This window comes from Pezoporus flaviventris, unplaced genomic scaffold, assembly GCF_033815535.1.
Source record: "Pezoporus flaviventris isolate CSIRO_AGI_PZ_B2104156 unplaced genomic scaffold, CSIRO_AGI_Pfla_v1 ptg000132l, whole genome shotgun sequence".
NCBI lineage: Eukaryota > Metazoa > Chordata > Aves > Psittaciformes > Psittacidae > Pezoporus > Pezoporus flaviventris.
Genome location: NW_026892680.1, coordinates 724,186 through 751,136, shown reverse-complemented (window position 1 = coordinate 751,136; position 26,951 = coordinate 724,186). Strand labels below are relative to the sequence as shown.

Genomic DNA, 26,951 nt, shown 5'->3' with positions numbered 1-26,951 from the left:
AGTGTGTGCTTGAGTCTAGAAACCCCCCGTGTGCTGAGCTGCATCGACAGGAGAGTGAGCAGCAGGTGGGAGGAGGTGATGCTGCCCCTCTGCTCTGCTCTCCTGAGACCCCACTTGCAGCACTGTGTGCACTGCTGGTGCCCTCAGCATAAGAAGGACATGGAGCTGTTGGAGCCGGTCCAGAGGAGGCCACGAGGATGCTCAGGGGCTGCAGCACCTCCTGTATGGAGACAGGCTGAGAACACTGGGGCTGTTCAGCCCGGAGAAGAGAAGCTGCGTGGAGACCTCAGGGCAGCTTCCCGGGTCTGAAGGGGGCTACAAGAATGCTGGAGAGGGGCTCTTCATCAGGGACTGCAGCGACAGGACAAGGGGTGATGGGTTCAGACTGAAACAGGGCAAGTTCAGGTCGGATCTAAGGCAGAAGCTCTTCCCTGTGAGGGTGCTGAGGCGCTGGCACAGGGTGCCCAGAGAAGCTGTGGCTGCCCCATCCCTGGCAGTGCTCAAGGCCAGGTTGGACAGAGGGGCTTGGAGCAACATGTAAAATTGGAATACCTGTCAGGCAAGAAAAGCCTTAAGTGGATATTGATGTCTGGGCTGGTTTGTGGTTTGGTTTTGTTTGTGAGGCGCTTGGGGTGTTAAATCCAAGCTTGTTAGTGAGGTTCCTGAAGACAGATTTGAGTGAGTTCTGATAGGAAGGGTGACTTTTGTGCTTGCCCAGCTGGAGCAATACACCAATGGGAAATAAACAAAAAGCCCCGTGTTACCTGGTGCTGTTTTCTTTTTTTTCCCAAGGAATAATTTGTTCAACTTGTGCCCCTGCTTGTGCATATGCCAAAAAGAAACAGAATTTATCAGAAACACCAGCAGCAAACGGAGGTTTCTGCTTGGCATTGATAAAGATTTCATTTCGGGATTGGCAAGGGGCTTATTTGCTTTGGGAAAATCTGTGTCTGTTTGATCTTTAAGGGGCCTTTGTGTTTCTGCCAAAGCCCCGGGTCGCATCGCACCTTCCGAAAGCCCAGGCTCTGATTCTTGCATCCCAGCAAGAAGCAGTAATACGCATGAAGAAGTGCAAAAGGCAGAAAAAGAATGTTTTACCTGGTGCTGCTGGGAGAGGAAGAGATTCCCAGGAGAGCCGAGGTGGAAGGGAGGTCTGGAGGACGCCTCATCCAGCATCCTGCCCCTAGCAGGCTCAGCAGAGCCGCTGCTCAGGGCTGTGGTCCAGCGGGTTCTGGGGATTGCCAAGGATGGGGATTCAGCGGGGGGACCTGGTGAAACTAAATCCTGCCTCTCTCTTGCAGCAGCTTCACTTGTGGTGTTGCTGGGTTAGTTAGAGCTAGGTTTTGTCTTTCAGTACGTAAAGAGAAGGGAAGGGGGTGTTACAGTTAGGGGTCGCATAAATCAAGTGGAATGATTTGAAAGGAGGGCTGTCAGTCCCATCACTCCAGTAAACCAGTAACACTGTGGATACAGCTGTTTTCAAGGTGAACAAACACATGTTCCATCACAAACACAATCACTAAGGTATTTTTGAGGGCTGGATTTTGGGTTTTATTAGTTCCTTTATGCAGCTGACCCTGATTTTGGTACCTTATTACAGTCTCGCATGGTTCCTCACTAGAATGAAACAGTGAACATGCAGTATCTAGAGCTGTGTCCCACACAGTTCCCTCAACCCATGCAGCACCAAGTACTGCCTTTGAGTTCATTCCCCTTCATCGTTGACAAGTGTATTTGCGTACTGCTGCTTGTCCATAGGTGCCAGTCTTTCTGCTCTGTAAGCCTCACTGTATTCAGAAAGCGTTAACTTCATACCACACATATCAACCGTACACTTACTTTAGAAGGACTTGCTTAATTCATGTTAGTACCTTTAAGGGTTTTTCAACAGAGACCTGCCCTGTCTCTAAACAGTGTGATAGGACTTTGTCAGTGCTTCTTTCTTTGTCTTTCACCTCTAGGACTCTGGTACTCACCTGTGTGTGATCGACGACTCTAATGAGCACATGCTCACTGTGTGGGATTGGCAGCGGAAATCAAAAATAGCAGAAATCAAGGTAAGGCTTGCACAAGTTCCTGACTACCCTGAAATAAAAGTGGGTTTAACCCCATGTGTACAGCAGGTTGCGAGAGGCGCGTTTAACCTCGCTCGCAAACAGCAGCTGTGGAATGCTGTGTAAGGGCACAGGAGAAACGTGTTCTTAGCTTGTGCAGTGGGAGTTTTGTGTACTGGAGCGCTTGCAAATGATGTCTTGCTTCTCCCTAAGAGCCAGTTCAAATCCATTCCCTAATATGCTCTGGATTTAAAAATCAGTGAATGCTGGGAGCTTTCAGAAGCTGCAGCGATGGCTCAGGCTGGAGGTGGTGGCTTAAAACAAGCTAAACACTTACAGACATTCCTTACTTCTCATCTTTGTCTGCCTCCAGTTCCAGGCAGTGGTTCTTGGTACATGAGTCCCTCCTCGTCTGAAGGCCACTGGTACTTCTGCAGGTTGCAGTCCTCTCTGCTCTCCTGTTTCCTTTCTAACCACCTCAGTTTCCGATCAGGAGACATGCCCATAGTGGTGTGCTCAGTGGTCAGGTAAAGTTAATTCCATTGGAAGGACAGTCTCCTATTGAAGACTGGATTTTGAGACGGCTTGCTTTACCTTACACCACACCAAGCAAGGAGACGGTACTTGGATGCAGAACTAAGTACTTAATCATGCATCAGCAGCAGAATACTCTACAAGCAGATGTCTCTGTATGATCGCAAACTTGCAACTTCACGTAACAGAATCATGTTGGTTTGACCCATACTAGTTATATTTCCTATTTTACTGGCACCGATTCGACTTCTTTTACTCTCCAGGGGTTCCTTGGGATTTCAGCTTGGATCAAAAGAGTAGGGCAGGGTCAGCTTGCCCTTCCTCCCTCTTAAGACTGATCTTGCAATATCTTAAGCACCTCCTGTGTAAGCAGAGTTTCCTCCCTTGGGCTCAGGTGCAGAACAGAAGCCTGTTCTCAGCTGAGCTCCATTAAATGTCTCAGCCCTCAGTTTCTATCTGATTTGTGGCCAGAGCAGATCTGCTCGCGTGGAGGAGGCTGTGTGTGAGAAGCACAATTCAATTGATACGACCATCGGCAAAAAATGAAGGTTGTTTTCTGAAGTGAGCCAAGAAATGATGAGTTAGGAAGGGGTCCTCCCACACCTGCTGCTTCAGCAGCACTTTTATGTATACTTCACTAAAGCGTGGGCTTAGGTGCCATAGAAGTAAATGCACTGATGCATTACTTCAGGTGTTCTGTAGAGGCTCCAGGAGGCTGTCTTCAAAGACAGTTTGGTTGAATATGCATAAGAAGTTAGATACTCAGTTTGTAAAGGGTGAAAACCACTCACTGGTGTGTTAGCAATTCAGTAACAGCGTGTGCAGCCAGTAAAGATGCAAAGGTAGGACTCGGTGTTCCCGAGTTTTGAGATCTGCAGGCTCCTCGTTGGGAGGAGGAAAGAGCCAAAGGGACTTTTGATGCAATTGTAGAAGAAAATGGTAGATAAAATCCTTCTGTGTTACCGTTGTCCCACTTGCCCCTGGCATGCCTCTGTTATCCCGGAGAGAAAACCAGTCTGTGTGAAGGCTAAGCAAGCATCTTGTATGCATCGCTCGCTTTCCATTGCAGAAATCTGAGCTGTTGCAGAGGGTGGAAGCTTTTGTGATTTAAAAAGTGAATGCAAAACCCTGACTTTTCTACTGAAGTTTTATAAAGATCTGTTACGCACGTCAACTATCAACATGCATATAAAGTTACGTGTAGTCATTCAGTTGATTTAGCGCAGAATACTTAGATTCTTTCAAGCATACAACGGGCTGTTTAGTTCCTCCTGTCTCTGTTCTGAACCTCTGTATTTTGTATCTGTTTTCCAGTAGTTAATGTCCCACCTGAATAAACATTATTCCTGTTATTCTTGCAGACTACAAATGAAGTTGTTCTTGCTGTAGAATTCCATCCAACCGATGCAAATACCATCATAACATGTGGCAAATCTCATATATTTTTCTGGACCTGGAGTGGCAATTCTTTATCAAGGAAGCAAGGGATATTTGGGGTAAGAATGTCTTGACAGCGGGTCAGTTTTAAATCAGCAGAATGATCTGCTTATGCTTCCTACGCATTTGCTCTGTTGTTCCCATGTACTGTTGGAGAAGAGGGGGTAAAGAAACAGAAAAGGTTAAATGGGGGGGGATATACATTATGCTACTGATGGAAAGAGTCGAAGCAATTATCCCTTTTCTTTTTGCTTTTCAGAAATATGAGAAACCCAAATTTGTTCAGTGTTTGGCTTTTTTGGGGAACGGTGACGTACTCACTGGAGACTCAGGTGGGATAATACTTATATGGGGCAAAACTACTGTAGAATCTACTCCAGGAAAAGGACCTAAAGGTAGGAGCCGTTCACAGTTAATCACGGGTTTTAGCTAGGCTGTAGAAGAGAAACAAAGGATTGCATTAGAAAAGGAACAGGGGAGCAGGCATGACTAAGGGTGTACACTGCCTGTTGCTGACTGGTGGTGTTGACGTCCTTCAGGCCTCATGAGTTTGTTGTCTTAGGAGCAATCTCCTTTGTCAGTCATTAGTGAGGCTGTGCCTGCTTCATTTGAACGTCTCCCATCTCAGACCGTGGGTGGTTCATCAGCTTTGCTTTCATCCGGAGGCTGTAGGATCAGTCTGAGGATTCTGCAGGCTGCCTCTGCCTCTTAAGGCAGATGCTGTGCCACACGTAGCCTCGGAGGGATACCACCAAGTGTTGAACGTGAACAGGGCTTGTATGCAAAGGAAAAACCCAGTATGTCGTTGTACCACTTACACAAGCAACAGCGTCTGGTTTAGCAGATACTCGGGGCTTGGCTGTAAAATACACTTTAAAACCCATCTGATTTGAAATTTGGGTTAAACATCCTCTTTAGGGCAAAGCTATTGCGAGAGAGTGAGGAAAATGATTTGTTACCCAACAAATGCAGACCTGGCACAGCTGAGCCCTAAGATAACTTATAAATGCGAGGATAATTTATTGCACTTGGCGGCTATTTCAAACACTCTGGTTTAAATGGGTATGCCAGGAAAACAGTCCTGTCAAAAGTAGGTTTTTAATGGTAAATCTGGTTTTGTAGGTAAATCTTTTTCTTGCCTTTGAAGCTGACTGCAATGGAAAACTAATTCAGCACATTGTCTGACATTCCTGTGTCAAAGTAACCTTTTCCCAGTATAATCTTAACAGATACTGAATAGAACATGAATTTACATTACCTTAATTAAGTGTGGGGCTCGTGAATTGGGATCTGTTGATGGCTTTATCACATTAGGTTGGTCACGGGACTTGGTCTCAACCTGCTTGCCCAGGGAGAGAGCAGGCTGACCTGACCTGAGCTGACCTGAGCCATAGGCAGAGGCAGCAAAGTTAACCTGGGGTGGATTTGGGGGGTGGTTTAGGCTGCTTCTGTGGTTGCAGTTTGAAAATATGCAAGTCTCAAAGCACCAGATTCTCTCTTTTCTAAACATACGCTTTCCTACAGCAGCTCCTTTGGCATCAAGACCTGTTTCGGACGCTAAAGGCTTCCTTTGCTGCCTGTTTTGACTTTCTCATCTCTCTTCCATGTTTTCCTTTGCATAGACTGCTGTGTTGATGGATGTCAAATGCTGGTCCTACTGTTTTTAAGCATGGCAATATCCAGCATTAGGTATTAGGTTCATGCATCCTGGAGACTTTACTATCAGTAATACGCTTTTTATTCCTGTGAGGTTATAGACAACAAGTCTTTGAGTTTCTTTTACTAAAATAGCTTTAATTCTTCCCTCCTAATGACTCGCTGAATATTTCTCAACTCTAAAGGACAGTCTCTGGAAAAGCTGTGTTCTTTCGGAAGGCAGAGAGATGAAAGTAGTTTGCAAACGGTTGTTCTTGCCTTTACAACCTGTAGGACAACCGCTCACAAAAACCTTTCTCTTCCGAAAGGCATGTGCTTGATCATTTTGTCCTGTAAGAAAACACTACCACCTTGTGTCTGCTATACTAATGCAGTACTAATAGCCTGACAGTCCAAATGGTAGTATTTATTGCTCACGGTTACTTCCTTGTCCTGCCAGGAGGCACCGCTTCTTGTAAAGCCCAGCTGGAAAACCAAGTAGTGTTCTCTGTTGTTTTCTTTCTGTGCATGTAGGAGTGTATCAGATAAGCAGACAGATCAAAGCCCATGACGGCAGTGTGTTCACGCTCTGTCAAATGAGGAATGGGATGCTGCTAACTGGAGGTGGGAAAGACCGGAAGATCATCCTGTGGGATCATGATTTGAATCCTGAAAGGGAAATTGAGGTAGGAAAGCCAGAGTGACAGGGGAATTGCCAGGAGCTGGGGATTGACTGGCAAGAGATCCTCCCCACACTTTGGAGGATCAGTAGGTAGGACGATAGGATATCTTCTGATTGCTGTCTTTTTAAGTGGATGGCAATGCTTATGCACAATATACAGGTGTTCACATTTTCAGCCTGTAGGTGAGCCCGTATGAGGCTACAGTTCTCCTCTCTTTAATTTGAACAGAAATGTTATGGTTTTCCTTTCCTCCAAGCCCTTCCTTAGGTTTTGGGGCTTTGGTTTGGTTTTAATTCATCCCTTTTTGAGGACAGCTTTTAGTATTGCCTGGGGTTTTGTTAGGTTTGCCTGTCTGGAGAAAGAATATGTTACCAAGGGGGGGTTGACATAAGGCAGACGGTCCAGGGAATACATATGGGCATGCTGTAAGAATGAATGATTCATAGGCTATGTCAGGAGCTTCTTTTAACTTTATGCTAAACCAGGTTAGTGAACACGTTTGGCTTTGTGATTTAGCTGTATGGCAGTGGTAGGTAAATGGGGATGGACTGGAACAATAATGGACATTATGGGTTTTAAAGTCTTTTTTTTTTCATGATAATAGGATGAGCTCTCGAAATAATATTCTTCTCAAGCAGTTGTCCTAATAATGGTTCCCCCCACTTACCTCATGTCCATTTATAGCAGCATTTTTTACTTAATACATAGGTTAAGTTCCATCTAGAGTTTATTACTTTAAATCCAATATTGACCTTCAGAAAACAGGACTAAGAAGTGACTATCATATACAGCTCTTAGGCTTAAGTAACAGACTCTGTTCACATCGGGGCCACTCTTTTCCTTTTGTTAATAATGTTATGTTAAAGCTGATTTTTTTATGTTGAGAAATATTATCGGAACTCTGACAGGCAACTTCCTGAATGCTGGCATCGATTCCTCTGTCCTGGGTGGCTAAAAGAAGTGTATTCTCTAAAGAGAGAGGATTCAGAAAACCAAACAAATGCACGCTGTAAAAGAAAGCAGTGCCTTAGAATTCAAGCATGCAGTAAACAAACTCAGTAGAAATCAGGTTCATTGCTGACATAAAGCATAGGAACGTTTACTTGAGGCTAATCAGAAAGCAATAGGAAAACCAGGAAGCATTTACTGTGGGCTCTAAGATTTTCCTTAGTTTTCACAAGATGTATTGAAAAGGAAGCAGTAGTTGCGTGTCGTTCCCGCCCTTGCGAGCTGGAGGTTCTGGGGTGCATTTGTTCAGTGTATTTGGCCCCTAAGAATCCATGTAATTAAATTTGTGAGACACGTTAAAATGGCATAGAGGTGATTGTCTTGGAGAGAGATGATCCTGTACGCTTGTACCGAGCAAAGGCAAGAGGTAGGTTTTGGGTCGAGTCCTGGTCTAGTGTTACGTGATTACATCGCTCCTTTCAACAGGGAGAGCTGCGGTTCTGGTACTGTCATTGCTGCACTGTTCGTGGCCTTCAGGAATAAACACCCCCCAGGATGCATGATGTCGTTTCTCGTGTCTCTTCTCCTAGGTTCCTGACCAGTACGGAACAATCAGAGCAGTAGCAGAAGGAAAAGCAGATCAGTTCTTAGTGGGTACTTCACGAAACTTTGTCTTGCGCGGCACATTTAACGATGGCTTCCTGGTAGAGGTACAGGTGAGCACAACTTGGTGTAAGCTACAACCCAGCAGTGGAAAGGCTCTCCCTGCCGGTGGGTTACTTTAGGGGAGCCTCTGTTCCATTCATTGGTAAATGCTGTGTGTTTTCTTTCCAGGGACATACAGATGAGCTCTGGGGACTGGCCTCCCATCCTTTCAAAGACCTGTTCTTAACATGTGCCCAAGATAGGCAAGTTTGTATGTGGAATTCTGTGGACCACACACTGGAATGGACCAGGCTGCTAGATGTATGTAACCCTTTAGTGTTAAACAGAAAGCCGAAAAATAGGAGAACAAAATTTGGTTTCTGCAGCACCGTTGTCCCTTCTGGTTGCAAGAGGAGCAAAAATCCTGTAGTTCTGGCTTTGGAAACAGCTGTTTGGAAGCTTTGATAAACTTAACTAAGCTGATCAGACAATGCATAGGCTGTAATCTGGTTACCACTTCCAATGGCATCCTGACAGTCCAAGCTGAATAAAATTTAGTCCTTTGTCCTTGTTCAGTTTAACTTTATTCCCAGTTACTCAGACAGCTGAAACAGGGCATCAGAGCGTTGTGCAAGGTTGTCCTTCCTTATTGTCGTTGTCCATTTGGCCTAGTTCTGTCCTAATACCCAAGCAAAAGTATGTTTTTACACAGAAATTGAGGCTTTTTACTTCGAGGAAGCTCATGTAGTGCATGTCACTAAGAGAGGATTGTGAGCGTGCTGCTACCTGATTGGGTTTGCCTCGGTCTGTTCACCTCAGACTTGCAGGGTAGCTTTGTTACAAGGAGAGCTGTTTAACTGTAAGAAGCAGAAGGGTGAATGATGCGTCTGTGCTTCCCCACTCAGGAGCCAGGGCACTGTGCTGACTTCCATCCCAGCGGAGCAGTGGTCGCGATAGGAACGCACTCGGGCAGGTAAACGCCTTTGAAGTGACTTGTGATGATTGCAGGTTTAAAGAAGACAAGTTGATACTGTGCATGGTGTGTATATATATGAATTAACTTGCTTTTTATTTGTGCTTGAGGTTACGCAGCCTAAAAAGCTTGGGGGAAGAGGGCAGGTCTTTCCTACATGGGTTAGATGAAGGCAGAAGGTTACTTGCCTGTTGATGGTCTGATTTGGTTTTAACTCTTTCATGAAAGCCCAGATCTTGATTTCAGCTTAACTATTGTTTTGGTAGAGGGTTCCATGAGCACTCCCTTATTGCCTTCACCAAGTATCACATATTTTAATAGTGTGTGTGTATGTTATAGTATCTTGTAAGACAGGTCGAGCTCAGATCTTTCTCTTTCCCAAACCAAACAACACCTGCAGCCTCCTATGCTGACGTGGAGAGGCAAGTGAACTTGTGTAAGACAGCGTTCAACATGGCACATTGCTGCAAGGAAGTGCTCTTGAGCTGTTCCTGTTCTTCCTGAAATCACTGCATATTGGAAAGTTATCAAAACACAAGCCGAATCTTTGAATTCCAGCTCCTTTTAGTGGTGGAAAAACCTTGTGTTACTTCAGAGTCCAGCTCTGGCTTGGTACCATCTCCCACCAACGGAGTCCCAAGCAGTGTCTCTTTAGCAAGTAGTAACTAAAAGGAGTAACAGGCTTTCCTAGCATTAGAACAGTGAGAAGAGCACATACTGAATCTACTGGCATGTTTATCCTGTTCTTCAGTTACACCTTATGGTTAACAACTCAGTGATAAAACAATTAATGGTGCATGTAAGAAAATGGGGAGTGTTTTGTGTGTGCTTATACCCCCCCCCCCCCAATCCTTTCATACCTAACCTCATGCCTAAAAACCATTGAAAGTTTGGTTCTTAGAAACTGCTGAGCGTGTGCAGCATCCCTAGATTGTCCTGGAAACATAAGATGTTAAGTAGTTTCATAGGGAATTGCATTCTACAAAGTGAAGGTGCAGTCTGCACTAAGTTCATTAGCTATAACAGCAGGCTAGGAACCTAGTTTTCACCTTCCTGAGAAAAATCTTGCTGAACTCTCATGTGTTTGGGTTCCACATTGTACCTTTCCCCTTCTTCATCTCTTTCTAATTATAGCCTTGAATTAAACAAGTGATTAAACAGGGCAGAAGATACTGGCTGAATAGTACTTGAAACAGGGAGAAGGGAAAAGAAGGTCAGGCTCCATGTTTTATGAGTTACTAGGCAGGTTTGAAATGACCTCAAAGCACAATCAAGGTGTGTGGAGAGGCTGGAGCATTCAGGCTGCTGTTTGCTTCTGATTGACTCGCACACACCCCTTTCCCAGACGGTTTTAACATCACGTTTTGAGTTTCAATTCCTACTTTTCGGTTACTTGAGGCAAGCAGTTTATACTGTGTTGGATGAGATTGTGGTGGCGGCCTTGGGTTTGGGTTTGTTTGGGATTTCAATCTGTTCTTCTTGGGACCAGGCAGTTCCATTCTCGCTATTATGTTTTACTGAGTTCTGAAATGGCATGATTTAGTGCTAGGTTTGAGATACACAAATGCAACTGAATTGAAATGAGGCCTGGTAAATGTACAAGTAGACAAGGAATAAATGGAGTTGTGAATCAAGATAAACAGAGCAGTTTCAGATTTACTGCCTGACCAGGATCAGCACACAGTACTTTGTGTGCCAGAACAAATGGTCCAAGAGAGTTATTTCCCAGAGTAAAAGGGCTGCATGATACATCTCGATTAATGTATAAGAAAATAATCTCAGACCCATAACGGGTCATTTAATAACTTGATTCATAGCCCAAAGTGCTTAAAGCAAATATTGAGGGAGCCTAATCTCTTTAGGACCTAATAAACGAAACCCTTGGATGTGTCCATCTGTTGCTGTTCTAGTGGTGCTCCTCTTCCATCGTGTGTGGAGGTCAGTAAGACAGGGCTAGGGAATGGAGCATTAGGAAGGTTGGGTTTGATGGGTCAAGTTGTGACCTCTGAAGAGAACAGCATTTTCTGCCTCTCTTCTGCACTGCAGAAAGAACTAAATACACCATTATTAAGAGAACTGAAAGGTGAAGGACAAGACCAGCATAAGCCAGAGCCGTAAGGGGGTTGAATCAGTCAACAGAGCTATTGAGGTTTACACCAGTTCAGCATCTGTTGTGGTTTTAAGCTGAAGAAACCTAAGTATCCCAGGGACCCAATGCTGTCAGATGGGTTGGTTTGTTCACTCCCTCATAAACCCCTTGATGGTTCAGCGTTCGGTATTAAAGGTGGGAATGGCAGGTGTAAGTGCACAACTGTAGTAACTACTTTAGGATCTGTTTCCCTGGTGTTTTAATCAGAAAGTATTTGTTTCTAAAGGCCTGGTTTTTAGCTAGGTTACTGGTGTGGTTTTTAAAGGGAAGAAGAGAGGTGCCACGGCCCTGGGAGAGCTTGGAAGATTGAAGAGAGCAGGTCTCACTGCATCAGACTAGATGTGACCTGTGCTCCCGTTCTGAAGCTCTGTTACCAAGATTGTCACCGTGCTCTGGCTCTTCCCATGCCCAGCTCAGACTGCTGCTGGTATCTCCTGTTCAGAGGAAGTTCTGGAGGAGGACTGGTGCCTCAAAAGGCTGTCTCCTAATGCCAGATGATGTTCAGTGGGCACTCTAAAGAGCAGCAGCAGATTTGACACCACAGTGCTAACTCTGTGCTTTCAGTCAGATACAGGAGGCTTGCATGGTTGTGAGGCGTCGAACGTCAGTAGGGGGTTGTTCCTTCTTTGATAACATTATGCACAGAAATGGAAAGGATTGAAGGGGGAAATGCTGGCTTAGAGTAAGTTTTGTGTTTACAAGAAGCATGGAAATGTTTTCCACCCCCTGCTGCTCCTGATTTTTAGGGGTTTTTAACTTCCCTTCATACGAGTTGAAAGACTTGCTTTTATAGCAGAGGTGTTTTTCAAAATGGGGAGATGAAAATTCAGCTGTAGCCTTAAGGCTTCAGGATGATGAGGGGCGGTCGTTAGCTGTGCGGTGGCATGTTTATCATCCAGCAGACATTACGGTGATCGCTGCAGTGTTGGAGGGGGGAAAACAGGCTCTATCTAGAACCTTTGATGTATTCTTCATATAAGGCAGAAGCTCTTCCCCCCAGCGAGGGATGCTGAGGCACTGGCACAGGGTGCCCAGAGAAGCTGTGGCTGCCCCATCCCTGGCAGTGTTCAAGGCCAGGTTGGACGCAGGGGCTTGGAGCAAGCTGCTCCAGTGGAAGGGGTCCCTGCCCGTGGCAGGGGTTGGAACTGGATGAGCTTTAAGGTCCCTTCCAACCCAAACCAGTCTGGGATTCTGTGAGACTCCTCTCACTTTTTGAGCCAGGAAAGCTTTCCATTAAAACCAGATGTTCGCTGTGCTGCCCTTGAGGGGCTAGCATGAGAAGGTGAAGTCAGGCAGTGATTACTGCTCTTTTGCTTGCTTTGTTTAGTGGCATTCTCACAGGAATTCTCTTTCTCCCTCTCTAGGTGGTTTGTTCTGGATGCGGAAACGAGGGATCTGGTTTCAATACACACTGATGGCAATGAGCAGCTCTCGGTGATGCGCTACTCAGTAGGTAGGCAGCCTTTTCTGGTCATAATTGCTGGTTAATGCGATGTCTGTTCTGTTAACCCGTCTTAAACAGCACCCCAGCGTCACTAGAAAAGGCAGAGCTTTGGAAAAGATCCTTAAGGTGCTTAATCCTTAACTGAATATTGCTTAAAGATTTGCTTGTGTATGCTAAATCTCGGAGGCCTGCAGCTATCAGCTCTACAGTTGCCTTTTCCAGCTTTTCCTTCACGTTTCCCTCTGCTGGTATCAATAATATTAGCTTATATAAGTAAATAAAAGTAAAATTAGCAAGATTAGTGATACTGTTCCCAGAAAAATTAGAAGTTCTCAGCTAAATAGTTAATGGGTTAACAGAAAACTCTGTCAAAAGCTGTGATATTTCATATCCTTCTTAGTTAATTTTCATGTTTATTAATACTAAGCCATAAAACGGAGCTCGGGTCTTTCTGAAGCTCAGCTGGTTGTTAAGTATTCACTATGGGATTACGGGGGGTTGAGGCCAGGACTGAGTGTCCTCTTCAGACATGACATGACAGATCATCAGGGGCTGGCTCCTCCCTGTTAAAAGCACTGATGTTCATGATTAAAAGCACTGATGTTCACGGACACTAGAGGCATTTGATCATGATTCACAGCAACTTGTGTCCATGTGCTTTGGTTTTAAGTGAGGACAACGCAGTTAGAAAACTGCTTATAATGTCTGAATGCCCCACGTCTTCTTTAGCCGTTATTCAGTGATGATTCACATGCAGTCCCCAGCTCAGCATAGAGTGATTTGTGTGATGCAGAACACTCAAGCTGCCTGCTGTTGACAGGAAATCCAGTGCAATCCGAGGCCTTATCCCCTGTCCATTGGACGCTTCCTTAAAAAAAGCAGAAGTGAAAGAACTCGCTCCAAAAACGCACCCCCAAAGTGGATAGATAGTGACTGAAAACTGATTTGAGGTTGTGTGTTCTTAAGTGAAGTTTGTAAGCAGTTGTTGTCATTGAGACGATCGCCTTAGCGATCCATCTGAAATCATTAACATGTGGAAAACAGGCATGCTGTTAACTCGAAGCATATCTCTTGTGTTGTAGACGGCACCTTACTTGCAGTTGGATCCCACGACAACTTCATTTACCTCTACGTAGTAACGGAAAATGGAAGAAAGTATAGCAGATATGGAAAATGCACTGTAAGTTTGGGAGCAAATGCAGTCAGCAGTTCTTGTATTGGGGTCTTCTACAGACACTGAGATGTTGAGCAGTGGAACTCTATGGGCTGACACTGTTCTGGTTTTAGGTTTTGCTTCATGTTTTCTGAGGTTTTTTCGGCATGTGGTTGAACTTAAACTTGAGCGTAATGGGTGCTGCAACTGTCAGTGTTGGGTGAACGCTTCTGCACCACATGTGACTTATTTTTCAGGCTATCGACTTGTTTGCAATGGGAAGTTAGCAGTGCCTTGTACCTAATGCTGAAACTCATGTGGGGAAAATATTACGCCTGCCCGGGGGTATTTTCCCCCAGTAGGGGAAGTACTCCTTGGAGTAAAGCACTGCCCTTGTGAGACAAGGGATCAGATCAGCATCTGTCCCAAGGGAGCTGAGGCAGTGGGGAGGGGGCTGAGCCGACAGGGAGCTCAGACTGGGCCCCAGTGGGGCTGGTGGGCGCAGCAGCAGATGGCTGCACCTCAGGACAGCATCCCACACCCTCACTTACTCTTTAACTGTGAAAGATGAAATCGCTCAGAGATGGCTCATCTTCAGGGCCAGGCCGGATGGGTGACATGGTCCAGTGTCCACGGCAGGGGATGGCACTAGATGAGCTTAAGGTCCTTTCCCACCCAAAGCATTCTACGGTTCTATGTATGTACATTTAGCTTGCTATGTACTTCAAGGCCTCTGTGAGCTCTTTGAAGACGTAAGAGACCATTGCTTTCTGTATATTGTACATCCTGTATGTATCAGGAGAGAGCATATTTGGATTTAAAGCGGCACCTCTATGTCTGTTTGCCAGGGGCTTGTAAAAACTGGGGTGGGAGCAGTAGGCACTGTTACACTCGGGCAGAAGCATTAAGGCTTCGAAGCAGGTTTCTGTTAGCTGTTTTTGTCATTGTGAGTGCCTGTATGTAGAAGCCTGAATTGAGAGCCTGGTTTTGGTTGAGACCGAGCTCCCCTGGCCACGGCAGCTTGCGCAGAAGGTATCGGTGTGTGGTTAGCTGACTGGGATGACGATCCCATTTCCTATGGCTGTACCCTCCCTGCCACTGCCTGCCAGCACACTGGGTCCATCCCAGCTTGACGCGAAGCAGGGAGACACAGAGGCGTGCCCAGGACCCAGAGCGCTGTCCTCGTGCTGGCACCGCATCCTGCTGGCGTTCTGCTGCCGTTCAGTAGCCTCGCGGGTGACCTCCAAGTAGTATGACTCAGTCCTCCTGGTGAGTCAACTTCTGGTTGTTTCTTCCAACTTGAGTGCGTTGTTTGAATGCTTTCAGGAGGATTTGATCTACCGCAGCAGCATCAGCTTGTGCACGAGGGCTCTGTGCCCACTGTTACGTGTAAATCCCTTTCAGTCACAGGCAGGCTTGCTGCTGCCGCCAGAGAGGCGAGCTGCGACCTGAGAGCGTGCTTCCAGTGAGGGACAGTGTTGGTTGTGATCAGGAAGGATTTCACATGAGCTGAAACAACCGTTTTGGGTGGTGCAGCTGTTTCCTGCGGGCTCCAGCTATGCAGTCAGCAATGGGGAGGTATGGGCCGGGGTAGGGACTTCCAGCATGTCAGCCCCTGCATGGTAGCTGGCGCTGCCTCCGTTTGCCTCGCATCAGAGCGAGTTGTTAGCAAAGGAGAAGCAAGTGCCATGCGTTCACTGTGGGGTGAGAGCCCCAGGGGCAGCCACGCTGAAGTGTTCAGTGCGCTGAACTTCACCTGAAATACGTGATACGAATACAGTCTTACAGGCTGCAGGCGTTTCAGTCCTTGCACTGTCTAAGTCTGGAACAGATGAACGCTGCCGGTGAAGGAGAGGATGTCCATTTAGTCTGATAGGGAAGAGTAATTCTATATAAAGGTACAGAAAAGGAAAGAGGGAAATGTTGCCTTCTCAGTGGGCAGGTCCCAAAGAAAGATGGAAATGGAAATCGGGATCCTCCTGTTGCAAATGCAGTGACAACGTTCTGTTCCAGTTCATCATTCAGTGGTTGCTGCCTGAAGGGATTTTGGAGCCCCTTCCCCACCACCCTCAGGAATTCTGACAGCTGCCAAATGTCTGGCAGGTTTAGGAAATGACCCACCAGTTCTTTTCCATGTTGGAGTTCGCTTGCAAAGACTGGGGAAGTCAGGGAAGTGCAGGGCGAATCCTGGTCAGCTGTGCATTGTTTTGCCGTTTCAGAACACGGAGCGTGATGAGCTTTGATATCGTACATATTCCACCATGGCTGCAGAGCAGTTATGGCAATGCACGGTTCCTCTGCTTGAAGCAGAGACTAGTTCAGAAGTAAATGAATCCTAAAGGTTAGTTTTAATCCAAAGCATCTCGTAGCTCTCTACAGAGGAAGTTGGGATGGTGGGTGCAGGCAGGGCCGAGGGACCTGGAGGGGTGCTGAGGGACAGGATCTTCATAACACCCACTGAGAGAGGGATGAATTGACATCCACCAGTCAAGAAAGGGGTATTTTGTTGCCTGGCAGAATGAGGAAGGGGAGGAAATGGGTGGTGTTACAAGAGCTAGAGCAGCAGTAAGAAGCAATGGGAGGATGGAGGAAGCATAGTGTGACAGGGATGTCACTTTGGTTTATTTCCTACCCTTTCCTCCTCAGGGAAATAATGTATACAAACCTTACACAAATAGGTGGCTTCTCTGGAGTCTCTACGTAGTTTTATTATTACTGTTATTACTACTACAGAAAAGTTCATGCAGGGGACTGTGTTCTGGCCAGCTGCATTTAGCTTCTCCCTTCAAAACCAAGACGGGATTTTAGCCGTCAGTGTGCTCTCCATGCTTAGAACTCACAATGAGGTTGAAGTGGTTTGATTCTTACCTGTGCCTATAGGGAAGGCTCCTTCCAGAGCTGGCACCGACATGCGTGCAGTGGAAGAAGCACAGCAGGATACCTCAGGAGGGTATTCTTGTAACACCAGTCCTTGATCTTGTAGTTTTCCATGGTGGTGGTTAATGTGGTTAACCAAGTTTTGGGGTGAGCAAAGGTTGTTTGCATGTGCCTGTATTTGATGGAAATTCTGTTGAATGGCTGAAGAAACAGAGTCCCATCTCTGTTAGTGCCTTTCTCAGTTAGTAGCAACGTGCACTTGAATTCAAGCACAAATGCGGGTTCATCCATATCTTAGCAGCCTGCTAGGAGTAAATCACGCTGGGCTCGGAGAAGGACGTGGTTTACCGGTGCAGAACGTCGCTGTTCGTGGCACTGCCCAGTAAGGAGCCCTGAAAGGAGCACAAGTGAACTGCAGCACAGCAGACCGGGGTGGGTGGGGAGGAGGCTTTTTGGCTGTCCCAGCTGTGGGTGCAGCTTCTGCTTCGCTTGGAATGGAGAGCGGTGTTTGACATTGGTGTTGCTGCATTCCTCTGCAGGGACATTCCAGCTATATTACACACCTTGACTGGTCCCCGGACAACAAGTATATAATGTCAAACTCAGGAGACTATGAAATACTATACTGTAAGTATGAAATGAAATCCGCTGGAAACAGAAAGCGTGTGTTAGCTGCCAGAGAGGGGTGTTGCACCAGGACTGTACAAAATGCTTGCTGACAAAGGAGCCAGTCTGAACTTGTGTAACCAGATATCTCGGTGTTATTCAGAGCTGTGTATTACCTAATGGCAATGCCAAATATAGCTTACTTCTTTACAAGGTCATAAATCAGCTTCACAGCATGGAATGTCCAGAACAAGTGGCCCTGTGTTTTGATGTTGGCCCGAAGTTCCATAGATTGGACATAATATATACAGGTGTCTAATTAGTGTCAACAGTAACCAGTTATTCTGGGGGGAGAAATCAGTGCTGCTGTCCTCTTCTGGACTCTCCTTTCTTAAGCCCTCTCTTAGCTGGTGGTGTTGAAAACGAAGCAAAGCCATAATTCTCCTTTAATGGGTTAGTATGAAGAATGGGTTTGTCTTTTTTAATGTATGGAAATATGAATTTAACATATAGTGGTTATGTCAAAAGTGCGTTTGACTTGCGCAGAGCAGATCACTCTGGTTTTCCATTGTTTTTTGTATTCTTGTCTTCCTGTGGCTTTAAGTAGATCCAAGAAGATTGTAGCTCTGTTCCTGGACAGGCAAGAAGAGGCAGCAGTTCAACTGTCTCTCAGCTTAACATGTTCTTTCTGCCTGGCACAACTTAGGTTTCAGATCTGGGTAGTGCAGTATTGCAGTGTACCAAAAGGGAGTGTTGGTGCTTACAGTTGCCTGTATGGGGAAGCAAAGAGCTGTGACCCGTTAGTGATGTTGGGGTATTACAAGATGGACAACCTTTCTTATCCTCGTTAGAAGCTGAAGAGCAGCCTGAGGCTCCTGTGGCAGCAGTTGCTCACTGTTTTCAAAGCACAGCTTCCTGAATCATTGGTTAAGTTTTAGCACATCCATGGAGCTGGTAGGAAGGAGACATTGTCCTTTGCAGTGTCTGTTAAAACAGTTTGTAGAGTAGGTAGCAGGGGACTCAGGCTGTAGGGAAGAGGTTTTGAGGCACCCTGGTCTGAAGAGGGAAGTGGGAAGTAAAATGTGACTCATGCATGAAGCAAAGCTTCAAGTAGCTGCACCGTGATAAAGGTTCTGCTCTGTCTTTGCCTCTGCGATGTGATTCCAGATTGATTTGAAGATGCACTTATTTACTGTCTTAGCACCTTAAAGAGCACTTGTGCGACTATGATTTTGTATGGCATAACTCATCACTCACTTCTTTTGCAGGGGACATTCCAAGTGGCTGTAAGCTAATCAGGAATCGTTCTGACTGTAAGGATATAGATTGGACAACATACACTTGTGTGCTAGGCTTCCAGGTGTTTGGTAAGTACCATCGAACTTGCTTTTAAGCTATTCATGCTGTGCTTTGTGTTTGCTTTTGCTTCAATTTGTCATTAGAAAGCCAGTTAATGATTGCTGAGGATGGTGCTGAGATGACACACCGAAGAGGCTGGCCACAGTACTGTCTGTGACACAGAGCGCTGGATGCGCTACAGAAAATGTACGGTTGATTTCTATTTGGTCTTGAAGTTTGGGATTTGATTTTCCTGCTGTCATTTTAGGCTACCAGCTTTGGAGGCACTGAAGCAAAAAGCTGGTATTTCAGGGTGCTCATATGACACATGTGCCTTCTCCTTTGCTTACCTTATCTTGGGATAAGACTCTGTGAGTGTAGGTTATAGTTCATGACTTAAAGTCACGACAGCACGTTGGTACCTGTAGTCAGAGGTGAGTAATACACGCTGCTGAAGGCATCTCTTGGCCATAAATGAGGAGCTCCCCTGGGAGTTACAAAGTAGGATTCAGCCTGGCAGTGTTGTAAAGCCAAGCTGTGCGAGCAGGATGCTGAATGTCTCGCTTCTATCGCAGAGATCGCATACCTGCCGCTGCTCTTCATGTTGGAAACATCAAAAGCAGGTAAATCATCACCTTCTTTAGAGGTAAGGGTTAGGTCCACATCTCTTTATTGCACATTGGCTAGGAGTTCAGTTTCGAATAGCAGTTATATGCAGGGTAGAACACTATCCGTAGGTCCGAGTGCTTTCTGACACCTATCATGCAGATTTTAGGACTGTCCTGTGCTTCATGAGCAAGCGGCCTGATGTGCTTATTGCTGCTTAGATCACAGAACCCTGGAACCATCAGTGCAGGCGGGGCCCTCTGGAGCTCACCCCGTCCAAGCCCTGCCACGGCAGGGCCACCCAGAGCAGGGCACACAGGAACGTGTCCAGGTGGGTTTGGGATGGCTCCAGAGAGGGAGACTCCACAGCCCCCCTGGGCAGCCTGTGCTAGGGCTCTGCCACCCTCACATAAAGGAGCTCTTCCTCGTGTTGAGTTTATGGCCATTGCTCCTCCTCCTGTCACTGGGCACCACTGGAAAGGGTCTGGCACCATCCTCCGGGCACCTCCTTTGACATCTGCTTGGATGAGATCCCCTCTCGGGCTTCCGTTCTCTGCACTAACCAGGCCCAGCTCCTGCAATCTCTGCTCCTAAGAGAGATGCTCCGGACCCCTGAGCATCCTTGTGGCCTCCTCTGGACCCTCTCCCGCAGCTCCTTGTCTGTCTTGTACTGATGAAAAATCTGTTTCCCATTAGCCTGAGGACTGTGAACCATGTCGTGTACGTGCTTGGTTTGCCTTTATTCAGTCTGCCTGGTTGAAGTAGAAGGGGAATGGCTGTTCCCTCCTGATGCTCTGTCCATGTGAGCCTAGGCTGACGGGACTGGTCCACAGCAGTTATTTCCTCACTGCCTTTGCTTCTGAGACTGAAATAATAGTGCAGCACAAGTGCCTTGCTTTAAAGGGAGTATCAGAAGGTTCAGGAGATGCTAGAGGAAAATGAAAAGCAAACTTGATGCTAATATAATGCCTTTCTCCAAGAGCAATGAGGAAACTTTGTAAGGACTGAATATTCCTTCTGGAATAGCCTTGGAGCTGAAGCCATTTTACATTTCATGCAGAGTCCTTAAATCTGCCAGAAGCAGACAGTGGCTCTGCTGCCACTGAGCTTCTACCATTACATTTGGTGCTAGAGCAGACAGGAAGCTGCTTTGAATCCCAGCAGTTTCCCAACAGTCCTTTACTCCTGACCTAAGGAGATGAGGTGTGGGAGTGCAGAAGGAGTCTGGTTTCACAGAGACCGTTGGCTTTGTGTCTTCAGCACTTCTCGGACAGAAGCTAAGTGGTAACTGGAGCCAGGCTGGAGATGGGCAGCTCCCATAAGCACTGTTTGGAGAAGCCTTTCTACTTGTTGTTTCCAACGAGTGGCTCGGTGAGCTGATCCCTTTTGGATTCATACAGACTTCAACCACTCTGAATCAATCTCAGCTGCTCTGGAATCGTCCGTGTGCCAGAGGGGCTGGGAGTGAAGCAGACAAAGCAGATAGTGTGATGGATGTTATTCTGGGGCAGAACAGAATGTATTTAACCTTCCAGCCAGATTCGTCGTGTTCAGTTTTATACTGTCTGGGAGGCTGACACCCTTTGCAGAGACTTCAAATGCTGGTCGGCCTCTGACAAAGGCAAGGCTTTTCCCATTAAATCAGGCAGTGCAGCTCAGACAATCTGCTGCCCAAAGGAGAAGTCTGGCTTTGACCCGAGGGTCGGCTGGCTCAGGGATCCAAACGGGGCAGGGCTGCTGCTCACTTTGATGTTCAGGAAAGAGGGTTAAGTTTATGGGATTTGGGCTTTCAGGGTGTGTGTTTTACTGATTTAGCTCTGGGGAATTGTGCGTCCGTAGGCTCAGGTGTTGGGGTTGAAAGGACTGAAATGTCTGCTTCAGATGAGAATAGCATCACTCCTTTTTGGCGCTTGGTATCACTGCGTTGGCTCAGCGGTCTCCTTAATCTGCATCCCGAGCACTTGAAGGCACCCTCCCATTTACTGCACGTTTCCCACACTTCCATCCGAGCAGATTCCTTCAAGAGGCTTGCTGCTGGCAGCACAGTCCCTAAATAGCCCTCGTACCTAATAACAGAGTCCTGTGGGTTTTACTGCTTTTCAAGTCAAGAACTTGGTCGCATAAACGGCTTAGGTTTTCCACATTTGTCTGCTGCATTGAAAGCAAATCCTGCTGTCTTATGACAAAGGGCTGCCTTGCCTTTAGAGCTGGTAAAGGACTTGGTGAACACAAAAGAGATTAAATGCAGGCTTGAATATTAGTCTCTTTAATCTGAAATGAAAAAGAAGAGGCGATGGCGTAGCTGTTTGGCACAGCGTGCGAGCGGTGGTAGGTGGAATCGGGAATCTGATTAGAAGTTTGTGTATGACTCCCACCTGATGACAGTACTTTATACATAGAATGCAGGAGAAAGTTAAAATGCATTCATTGGGGAAGTTCTTAAATACCTGTTTTTCAGATTGATTTCACTGAGGTGAGAGCACTACAATGATCCTAAATACGTGCCTTTGCGTTTCATGTCTTTGCTTGGTACATTAGCCACAGCGTAGCTTACTGGCATTGAAACAGGCTGCCTTTGTTATTCTGCAGAGAAAATCAAGGTCTCGCTCCACCCACTGAAGAATGGGAAAAAACCCAACTTTCGAGTTAAAGGATATTTGCCATTTTGCATAAAAACAAGGCAAGAGAGTGGGGGAGTTTGAGAAGAATCGGGCAATTCTGAGCTGGTGTTTTGTGCTGCGTGACATGGACAGCACATGGGGTTTCCTTTAACCAAAGTCAGTGATTATAAGGGAGGAAGAAGATGTTTTCCTGTCTGATAGGGAGCATCCCTGCAGTGAGTCAGGGACACAATTATTCAGGGTGTGAAATTGGAGGGGGGAAAGTTCCTTCTAATTCTTGAGCCCCTCAGAAGCCCAAATCTGAGCCGTGAAAGTATGGCACCTTTGGCACAAGTTACTGCCTTACAACCCCTTGCTTGCCTTTTGCTCAGCTTTATTAGCAGCTGTGAAGCGGCAGTTTTGCTGTGGGGATCTCTAGGGTCTTTATTTACGGTTAACCTTAAAGCCTTCCCCCTCCCCAATCTGTTCAGTGCATTTCATCCAGGCCCTGTTGTTATTCTTTTGTCTAGACATATCTGTGTCATTCTTTTCACTTGAAAGCATATTGAATTGTGCTTAAGCACTTGACAGCACTTACATCCAGGAAACTCCTGCAGGCTGGCTTTCTGCACGGAGTGTCATCAGGCTCCTTTGAATCATGCACATACTAAGATCTAAAAGACAGCCAAAAGAAACCTCTGCATGCTCCGTGTTACTCAGTTTTAGCAGCAAACTTAATCTTAAAACAAGCTTTAGACAAGACTAAGGTTTTGAACAGGAAACTTAGGGTAAGTCCAAGAGGATTTCCTGGCCAAGGCTGAGGGGGTCTGGGGGAGCAGCATGGGGCTAGCAAAGTATTAATACCACTTAATGCGATGCGTATTCCAGCTTTCAGTTGAATGCCTTTTGTTAAGCTTCCCTTTTCTCACCGCTTTCTAACACTGCCATCACTAAATACCTGCTCTGCTCTCTCCTAGGAGTTTGGCCTGAGGGATCAGATGGGACGGACATCAACGCCCTTGTCAGGTCCCGGAACCGAAAAGTGATAGCAGTTGCTGATGATTTTTGTAAGGTCCATCTCTTTCAGTATCCCTGTTCCAAGCCAAAGGTAAGTCTCCAGCTCAGTCGCTGTGGAAGCTGGCAGCCAAATTTTACAGCTCATTTATATCTGAGAGCAGTGCGAGGGACAGAAGCATGGTTTTCCCCATTAGGTTTATATAGAAAATATATAAAATATCACATACTGTACCTGAAAGTGAACTGACAATAGTTATCCTTAAGTTCTGCAGCAGAGACCTGACACGTTCTGTTTGCTGGCCTTGGTGTTAAGGCCATTGCTTTTTTGCATTAAGGTCTAAATCAGTCCCAGGCTACAAGCCTTAAGAAGGGAGGATATATTGTTGGCTGAACTTAATACAAATGCAGTAAATGAGGGGGGCTGCAAGGATGCTGGAGAGGGGCTCTTCATCAGGGACTGCAGCGACAGGACAAGGGGTGATGGGTTCAGACTGGAACAGGGCAAGTTCAGGTTAGACCTAAGGCAGAAGCTCTTCCCTGGGAGGGTGCTGAGGCGCTGGCACAGGGTGTCCAGAGAAGCTGTGGCTGCCCCATCCCTGGCAGTGCTCAAGGCCAGGTTGGACACAGGGCCTTGGAGCAAGCTGCTCCAGTGGAAGGTGTCCCTGCCCGTGGCAGGGTAGGAACTGGGTGAGCTTTAAGGTCCCTTCCAACCCAAACCAGTCTGGGATTCGATGATTTGTATTTCTGCTTGTTTCCAACAGGCTCCGAGTCACAAATACAGCGCTCACAGCAGCCATGTGACAAACGTCAGCTTCACCCATAGCGACTGTCACTTGATCTCAACTGGAGGGAAAGACACGAGTATTATCCAGTGGAAACTCGTGGAGAAGGTCACTCTGCCCCAAAATGACATTGTGGTAGACATCGGCGCCGCCAAAGTGCCCATCCCGGCCGGTGACAGCGCTGCCCAGTCCCCTGCTCCTCTGCCACAGCCTTTCAGTGACATGAACCAAACCGAAAGCGTAACTGGCAGCTCCCCGGCTTCCTTGGAGAGCAACTTGGAGCAGTCTGCGGAGGCCAGCGAGGAGCAGAGCGAGGAGCAGAGCGAGGGGAGCAGCCTGGATCCCACCGAGCCGGGCTATGAGGAGCCCTCCAACGAGATGAGCGAGGAGCACAGCGAGTCCACGCTCACTGAAGAGCAGCAGGAGAACTCACCGGTGTCTTAACGCTCCCAGCTCAGGCGGTCGTGGTTTCTTTTGGTGTGCGTGCTTTCGTTACAGGGTGAGGGTTCAAATAGGGAGAGGTAGCTGAGATTCATGACCACTCCAGCTTTTTGAGTTTCAGTGAGATTTTTATAGCCTGAGCTTCAGTTCGATGCGTGGAACCATCCCAAGGGCCTGGCTTTTGATGGTCTTGTGTCAAGGTCCGGTCACAGTTAGTAGTGGACATTACCATAGATCCATTTCAGTTCTGAAATTGCTGTCGGGAAGTGGCATGAAGTACTTACTGGAGAAAAAGGTTAGCTCTGGGAACTAGCTTAAGTAGACCACCTTACGACTATGTGAATGTGCTTTCTGAAAGAGCTAAGCTGCTGGGAAGCGCTGAGCTGCTCCAGCTGGGGAGCACTGTGACAAAAAGACAACCAAAAAAAGCTCCTTGGTGGGGCTGGTTTCCTTTGGTTTTTCTTCATGAGAAAAAGAGAGGAAAAACACGGTCGTGATGCCACGTGTCTGGCAATGCCTTCTTGACCTAACGCATATGCAGTTTTCTAACACTACTAAATCCTAGTGGAGTCTGGATGTGTTGGCAGTTGGTCTGCCCTGGGTGCTGCTAGTTCCAAGGCAAATCCTGTCGGGGAGCGGCGCTGCCCGTTCCGTTTTCAGCCTGGTTAATAACAGACTAACGCAGTGCTGTTGTGTTTCACTTTTCATGACCTGAAACTGCAGGGTGTCCTTGTCTCTTCAAGGAATTGCTTGCCTGGAGAGTTCGAGACTTCGAGAGGATCTTTATAGTGACTTTGACGTGAACAGCAGAGGAAGCAGGACAAGAACACGCAGGTCAGATGGGCTCCAGCCTTACACGTTAAGCCTTCAGTCAGAACTTGCTCCATCCCTAGTAGGAGAACTATAGATAACAGTTAAATTATTAAATTGGTGCTTAGGATTAGTGCATTCAGTTGATAATTCTTTCTTCTGCGTTCATAGAGAGAACTCGTAGGAGTCATTAAACTGCAATCTCTGCTTTTGGTTCCCCCCCGCCCGCTGGCTCCGTTTCGGTTGGAATAGAAGCACACAGGAATTTAGATGAGGATGATGATGTGATATTTCTTTTTTTTTTTTTTCCTTTCCCCTAGACTTGCTGATTTCTTGGTTTTGTGCTCGTTCGTTTGTTTGTTTCCACCCCCTCCCTGGGTTGCTCTAAGCCATGCAGCTCTCACGTGGCTATACCTGGCCAGTTATGGGATATCTTGGCATTTGTTATGCATTTGGGAAGTACCTTTTTTTTACCGAGTTTGTCAGATAGCTGCAGTTTTCCCTTAAGTACATACGTCTCCTACTTTAAAAGAGCTATAGACTTACTGACAGATAGCCATTTCCTATGTACTTGTTTATATTTTGATTACATAGAATTCTCTTCTTCTTTTTTAACTCGCTGCATCGTGCTGGTGGTATTTTAGTTCTTAGGTAGGATATCATGTTTAGAAACTTTGGATGAGTTCATAAGTCTTAATTGTGCAAGCGTTTACGTGATTGTGCCATTCCAAAGTGCATCAAAACTGTCATTCCCTTACTAGTATCTTCTCAGGAGAAATGCTACAGATCAGGTATTTAGTCATCATTTGGAAAGAAAAAAAAAACAAATGGACTCCCAAAGGACATTTAGAACATTTATATATAAAATATATAAATATATATATACACACATATATATATATAAAAAATTATCCTCTTGTTTACAACAGTTCCAGAAAACCTCAAAGTAATTCCCTTCAGATGGAGGGAGATGTGGATTCCAAGCAACCCATCTGTTCAAACTGTGCTCTGTAGATAGAGTTGTATTGGAGAGCTCGAGTTTGCCTGACGTGCAGCTTTGCCAAATAGCAGCAGTTCGAGAGAAAGGTCAACTCAGCGGAGGTCTTGGTTCCGAGTGAGGAATATGCTGTAGGACTAGGAAATGCCCTTAGGAAAGGAAGGGTTGTGGAGCTGAGGAGGCGCAGAGCTCTCTCTGTTGGTTTCATGAACGCCACATAACGCAACACGTTTCGTTTTGGGACATCCGTCACCTGGGGTTGCCACGTAAAGTGAGAGTTATAGTTGTGATACTCTTGTGTTTGTAGTGCAGAAGACTCTACTAATATGCAAAAAGCCTTACAGCTTTCCATTGCTGGCAACTACTGTTTAACAAATAATGAAATCTGTGATAATGGATGGAAATGGGTGGGATTATGTACCTGTAGATGTTCTAGAGAACTAATTGTGAATGAGTTCTGATTCCGAGTGTTTCATGTGAAGATGTTTGAGCCATTTCTATCTATCATGCATTCCTGTCTCAAGGCAGAAAGTTTTGAAGATTAAATAATAAAATCATCAAAATAATACGTTGCGGTGTCTTTGTCCTGGTTCCTTCTGTGTGCAGAGCGTGTGCTGGGATCCCGGGTTGTCACGCCTGGGACTGTGGGGACTATGGCTTTAGAAGAGCCTTCGGACCTTGTGCCTTTTTCATAGCCTCCCAGACTAAAACTTAATTCAGCACCAGGACTAATGCTGGCAGTGCTGAGGTTCATCTCGTGTGCTTTCAGTGCTCAAGGCCAGGTTGGACACAGGGGCTTGGAGCAAGCTGCTCTAGTGGAAGGGGTCCCTGCCCCTGGCAGGGGGTTGGAACTGGGAGAGCTTTAAGGTCCTTTCCATCCCAAACCAGGCTGGGGTTCTGTGATTCTGTGGCTGCCTCCCGGGGTTCTGCCAGAAGTTTCCTTCTGGAAGCCATGCAAAAAGGCCAAGTTTACTTTGGATGTGACATGTTAAATACCGGGATACTTCCACATTCCTGATAGTCTCTGTCCAAGTGCAGATGCGAAAGGTCGCAACATGCTTCAGAGGCTCCCTGTGAAAGGTTCTCGGCCTTTCGAAAGGCCTTGAATCATCTCCATTTCTTGCAGCTGGTTTCTGTCCTTCACAAAGAGGGAGGGTGGGGGAGAGAAGAAAGAAACCCGCAGGAGATGAAGACCTCGTGTTCCTTGCTTAGAGGGAAGAAC

At 46.4% G+C, this 26,951-nt stretch overlaps 1 protein-coding gene across 5 annotated transcripts in view; it reads left to right on the top strand.

Moving 5' to 3' along the window:
• EML4 (EMAP like 4) overlaps positions 1–26,298 on the top strand; it is a 124,201-nt gene extending 97,903 nt beyond the window's left edge. For all 5 annotated transcript variants that reach the window (XM_061478881.1, XM_061478878.1, XM_061478876.1 and 2 more), the window contains 13 exons: positions 1,962–2,057; positions 3,950–4,084; positions 4,285–4,420; positions 6,195–6,346; positions 7,882–8,007; positions 8,126–8,257; positions 8,842–8,909; positions 12,423–12,511; positions 13,585–13,682; positions 17,072–17,159; positions 18,407–18,505; positions 22,660–22,790; positions 23,461–26,298. In XM_061478881.1, the coding sequence (XP_061334865.1) occupies positions 1,962–2,057; positions 3,950–4,084; positions 4,285–4,420; positions 6,195–6,346; positions 7,882–8,007; positions 8,126–8,257; positions 8,842–8,909; positions 12,423–12,511; positions 13,585–13,682; positions 17,072–17,159; positions 18,407–18,505; positions 22,660–22,790; positions 23,461–23,925 (1,815 nt within the window). In that variant the 3' untranslated portion in view covers positions 23,926–26,298. The remainder of the gene's footprint in view (positions 1–1,961; positions 2,058–3,949; positions 4,085–4,284; positions 4,421–6,194; positions 6,347–7,881; positions 8,008–8,125; positions 8,258–8,841; positions 8,910–12,422; positions 12,512–13,584; positions 13,683–17,071; positions 17,160–18,406; positions 18,506–22,659; positions 22,791–23,460) is intronic.
• The last annotated feature ends 653 nt before the right edge of the window (positions 26,299–26,951 follow it).